General features: G+C 50.7%; 1 protein-coding gene across 1 annotated transcript; it reads left to right on the top strand.

The window, feature by feature from the left end:
* Positions 1-2,839: 2,839 nt before the first annotated feature.
* Positions 2,840-4,069, top strand: LOC103587287 (DNA replication complex GINS protein SLD5-like). The gene is made up of 3 exons (XM_008568764.1): positions 2,840-2,867; positions 3,518-3,641; positions 3,732-4,069. Exons 1-3 carry the CDS (start codon positions 2,840-2,842, stop codon positions 3,826-3,828), a joined length of 249 nt encoding a protein of 82 aa, XP_008566986.1. The 3' UTR covers positions 3,829-4,069.
* Positions 4,070-4,862: the final 793 nt, after the last annotated feature.

Genomic DNA, 4,862 nt, shown 5'->3' with positions numbered 1-4,862 from the left:
GGTTCAACATTGAGATATGTTTTTTTTTTTTTTTTCCTTTTTGTCTTTTTTCATGTCCGGCAACGGAATCGCAACCCTCGGTGTTGCACCCGCACCTCGCTCAGCCAGTGAGCGGGAACCGGTCTATATGTGGGATCCGAACCCTCGGCGGGAGCGCCACCGCACTCACAAGCGGTGCACTGTAGCAGTGCGCCACCGGGCCGGCCCAACATTGAGATATGTTGATCAAATCAATATTACTAGCATATATATTGTTACAAATCGTATTTATTCTTTATGCCCCGTGTCCAATCTCTCCCCATCCCCCTCTGCCTACCCCCGCCCCCCATTACCCTAGATTTCTTCTCTCCTTATAAAAGAGTAATGGTTACTCTGTTGATTTGTTGCCTAGATGATCTGTCTGATGCTGAGAGGTGTTATCAGCTCCCCCAGTATTATCATAGAACAGATGCTTCTTCTGTCACTCTGAAATGGGTTTTGTGGAGAGAGACATTCTCTTCTTTATCTCTGCTGGTGACTCTCCTTACATCAATGCACTCCAGGGGCTGGGGGACCATCTGCTTGGTGGTTGTGGCATCTAGCCACTTTCCTGGCAGCCATGGTTATTGTGGTGGCTGTGGTGGGCCACCCACGTGGAGATGATCTTTTTGGGGGATTTTTTGGTTTTTTGTTTTGTTTTTTAAAAGATGACTGGTAAGGGGGTCTTAACCCTTGACTTGGTGTTGTCAGCACCACGCTCTCCCGAGTGAGCTAACAGGCCATCCCTATATAGGGATCCAAACCCGTGGCCTTGATGTTATCAGCACCACACTCTCCTGAGTGAGCAACAGGCCAGCCCTAAAGGTGATGTTTTTGGCATGCTCCTTGGTGCTGGTGGTGTGCCTGGTTGCAGAGAGTGTCTGGTCCCCAGATCCAGACCTCAGGTTCCCAGGTGGGCCCCGAGGTGCTGGCACAGTGTGCCTGTTTGTGGGAGGGGGTTCTGGTCCCCGGTTCCATGCCTTGGATCCCCGGGTGAACCCAGAGGCTCTGGCACAGTGTGCCTGTTTATGGGAGGGGGGTCTGGTCCCTGGCTCCATACTCTGGGTCCCTGGGCAGGCTCCGAGGCACTGGCACAGTGTGCCTGGTTGTGGGAGGGGGGTCTGGTCCCCTTCTCCATGTCTCGGGTCCCCAAGCAGGCCCGGAGGTGCTGGTGCAGTGTGCCTGTTTGTGGGAGGGAGGTTCAGTCTTTCTCTATGCCTCGGGCAGGCCCCAAGGTGCTGGCATGGTGTGCCTGGTTGTGGGAGGGGGGGGTCCGGTCCCTGGATCCATGCCCTGGGCCCCCCAGCAGGGCCCCAAGGCACTTGTGCAGTGTGGCTGGTTGTGGGAGAGGGGGGGTCTGGTCCCCTTCTCCATGCCTCATGTCCCCTAGCAAGCCCCAAAGCACTGGTGGTGTGCCTGGGCCAGAACTAATTTTTTGTCCTTTGCTTACTTCTAACACAGGGGAACTTCCTATGGGAACCAGTACTTGAGCTGTGTGGTTGAGCTAAGTTGCTGCTTTGCTGCTGTTTCCCTGGGAAGGGCTTTTTGTGCAGCTCAGGGTTTAATGGTTGACCTTATAGGTACTTCCAGCTCTCCAGAGACTTAGTGCACCTGGGCTGTGTAGAAACTCTGATCTGGGCCTGAGTTTTTTCATCAAACTGCACCCCATGCCATTCTGCATTCCCGATCAGTCTCCTCTGAGTGGTCCTGCGCTGATTGGGGAGTGGATCGGCTGTCCTTGCTGTGTCCCAGTGTTCCCCTTGTGGGCCTGTCTCCCCCACTGTCCGTGCTCCAAACACTTCCCATGAGATGGGCCCTGTGCCTGTCCCTTGCCTTGACTCACCAGCCTCTGAATGGCTCCCTTTCTCAGCTGTTCTGGCTCCTCATTCCTGCGTGGGTCCACGGGAACTCTGTTAGTGGTCTTGCTGTCCTGGGGGCCACCAAAGCCCTCTTCTTCTCTGCCGCCTCCAAGTAACTCCATCTGAAGGGCGCAGCTGCGACTTCAGCCGGCTCCTGCTCCATGTGCTCATCGGCTCAAGCCTTAAAGCAGCCACAGCCCGAAATGCTCAGAGCAGCTTTTTCTTTCTCTCATCATAGTTTCTCCCACCTTCATGAACTCCGTAGGTCTCTCCTCCTCTTTCCCTGAGTTCCAGCGGCCCCAGCTTGGCTGATGTTACATTTTTATAGTTGTAAATTGGTTGATTTGTGGGAGAGAGTGACGCTGGGGACTGTCTATTCCACCATCTTGACCAGAACTCTGAACTGGTCATTTTTCTGAGCCTGCCCAAGGGGAACAATAGGCCCAGCTCAAGGTCACACACCCCACCCCACCCCAGTCAGCTAGTCTAGTCTCACCAGTGCTGCCTTACCCAGTGGGCTACATCAGCTCAGTCCTGCTGATGGGCATGCATGTCAATTCCAGGGGCTGGGCAGGCCGTTGTCCCAGCACTTCTACCTGACGCTGGTGGACACCCCTAAAACACTCACTTCTCCTGAGTCCCTTCCAAGGACAAGAGAGCCAGACTCCTGGGACTGGAAGCTGCATGGTGGAACTAGCCTGCCCTGATGAAATTAAGGTCTTCCTTATTTAGCCCACATGCTTTAAGTCGCCTAAGACTTCTGGAGCAATGTAGACCCCAGTGGCAAGGTAGGGGAAGGCGTCTGGAATCACAAGGTGCTCAGTGGGGCCAAATGACTGGTGAAATTGGAGATTTGGGGGTTTTTTTGTTGTTAGGCCCAGAGCTCTGGAGCAGCCCAGGGGACCCTCTCTAGACCTTTAGAGCAAGTTGTGCTGAACTGCTTTGAGGGAGCCAAGGGCAATATGAACCCCAAGAGCTGCAAGGTATGCAGTAGGTTGTTTGGGCCTGCATTTGATGGAGTCTCAGGTTCAAGCAGGACTCCAGGAGATGAGCTGTCAAGGAGCAGCCTGACCTAGAGTTACTAACTTGACATGTTGGCTAGTGGTAGGAGAAGAAGGGTAGCTGCAGTTTCTTAACCTGTAATTTAACAGTGAGGGACCACTTACCAGTTAAAACCTGTATTCCTTAGTCTGACCTTCAAGATTATCACCATATGACCCAATCTTCCTAATATTCTCTTCTCCTAGGCCCTTACGTTAAAATATTTCCTAGCCAGATTTATACACTGTCCTGAAGCTTCATGCATGTTTCTGCTTCGACCCCTGTTATTCTGCACCCCAGGCTGACTTTTGCCCCTTCCCGCAGAGCCCACATCTCCTGCTTCCTCCCCACGTCATTGAGTGCATGCATCTCTGATGTGGGCTCAGCAGATGCTGCTGGCTCTCCCCCTCATCTAGGGACTGGGGGTGGTAGCTGTTGTGCCTGCCACAGTGTGGAGCGGGGTCCCCGCACGTTGTGAGTGCTCATCACTTGTCGGACCAGTGGCCTCTGTGAGGGGCCAGATCTCTCCTTATGTCACCTCCCAAGTGCTTGTTACCACTAATCCCAGCAGCTTTCCCATGTTGACCTTGTTTGCTGAGCATTTTCTAATTATGTTACTGTTTTTCTGGCAGTTCCCAAACCGGATCTAGATTCCTATGTGTTTCTGAGAGTGAAAGAACGACAAGAAAACATACTGGTGGAACCAGAAACAGATGAACAGCGGTGAGTGACGCATCTCTCACAGTGGGAAATACTCCTCCCAGTGGAGAACCAGCTAAGCTCTGCAGATAAATCCTTGTCCTTCTCTTTCAGGGACTATGTGATTGACTTGGAGGAGGGCTCGCAGCACTTGATCCGATATAAAACCATTGCACCTCTGGTTGCTTCTGGAGCAGTACAGCTAATTTAAAACTGAAAGTAAACAAGCACGAAGACGTGGATCACTTTGTGCCTACGGACAATACTGAAGTAGTTCTCTAGCCTACTCTCCTGAGAAGTCAGGCTTTTCTCAGCAGTGCTGTGGATCACTCAGGCAGGATTCCTAATATTGCCATGTGTGCTCCTAACTTGCTGCTTTAGCCAGATCAGCAGATGGGCCACTGCTGTTTATCCTGCATACTAGGCAAATAAATGGAGAGCATGCACCTTTCCTTTGTGGTATTTTTTGAACTAGAGAAGTAAGGTAGAGGTCGTTCGTAAGAAGGCATTTAGCCCCAACCTGGTAACAGTGGGGGATTTCATTTAGCCTTCCTGACAGGAAGGCTGTAAATAGGTTAAAGAAAACAGCTATGGCCTTGCTCTGTAGTACGTCACTAGACTGTATGACCCAACCTTTTGGAGCGTTAATATTGGACTTAAAACCAATTTCTGTCATTCTTAACTGAAAATCACAACTAAACCAGTAAACCATTATTAAATTTCAGTTTTGTGGCAGAAGGAGTCTCTGGACAGTTCTCAGCTTGTAGTCTAATGAAGTATGTTCTCCCTGCTGTTGACCTGCAGCCCTCCTGAGTCTCAGGCAGCTCGCCAAGCTGGTCCCCAGGCCATCTGGCTGTCCTTGACCAAGACTGTTTGCAGAGCAACATTAACTCTCCTATGTTGTGACCTCAGTAGCAGCCTGTCTCTTTTAGGCTCTTTACTTCCTCAAGGGAAATGGATGAAGTTAACCTAATGTGAATGGAGTCTCAGTGATACCTGAAGGAAGGATGTATAGACAGTGAATGAATTATCTATTATTCCTTGAAACATGATAAAAAGCAACCTAAACTCTAGTTTTTTCTTGATGAAAAGTCAGCAGATTTTCATTTACATAATATAGGCTGTACAGTAATCAGTATAATACTGCTGTCATTTTCAAGAGAAGGTTTTATTGGTTAATCAAAGTATTTGATATTCAGGGCCAGCCCGGTGGCGCACTGCTGTAGTGTGCCGCTTGGGAAGCGC

This window comes from Galeopterus variegatus, unplaced genomic scaffold (genome assembly GCF_000696425.1).
Source record: "Galeopterus variegatus unplaced genomic scaffold, G_variegatus-3.0.2 Scaffold438, whole genome shotgun sequence".
NCBI classification, from domain to species: domain Eukaryota; kingdom Metazoa; phylum Chordata; class Mammalia; order Dermoptera; family Cynocephalidae; genus Galeopterus; species Galeopterus variegatus.
This window is presented reverse-complemented; position numbering and strand designations above follow the sequence as displayed.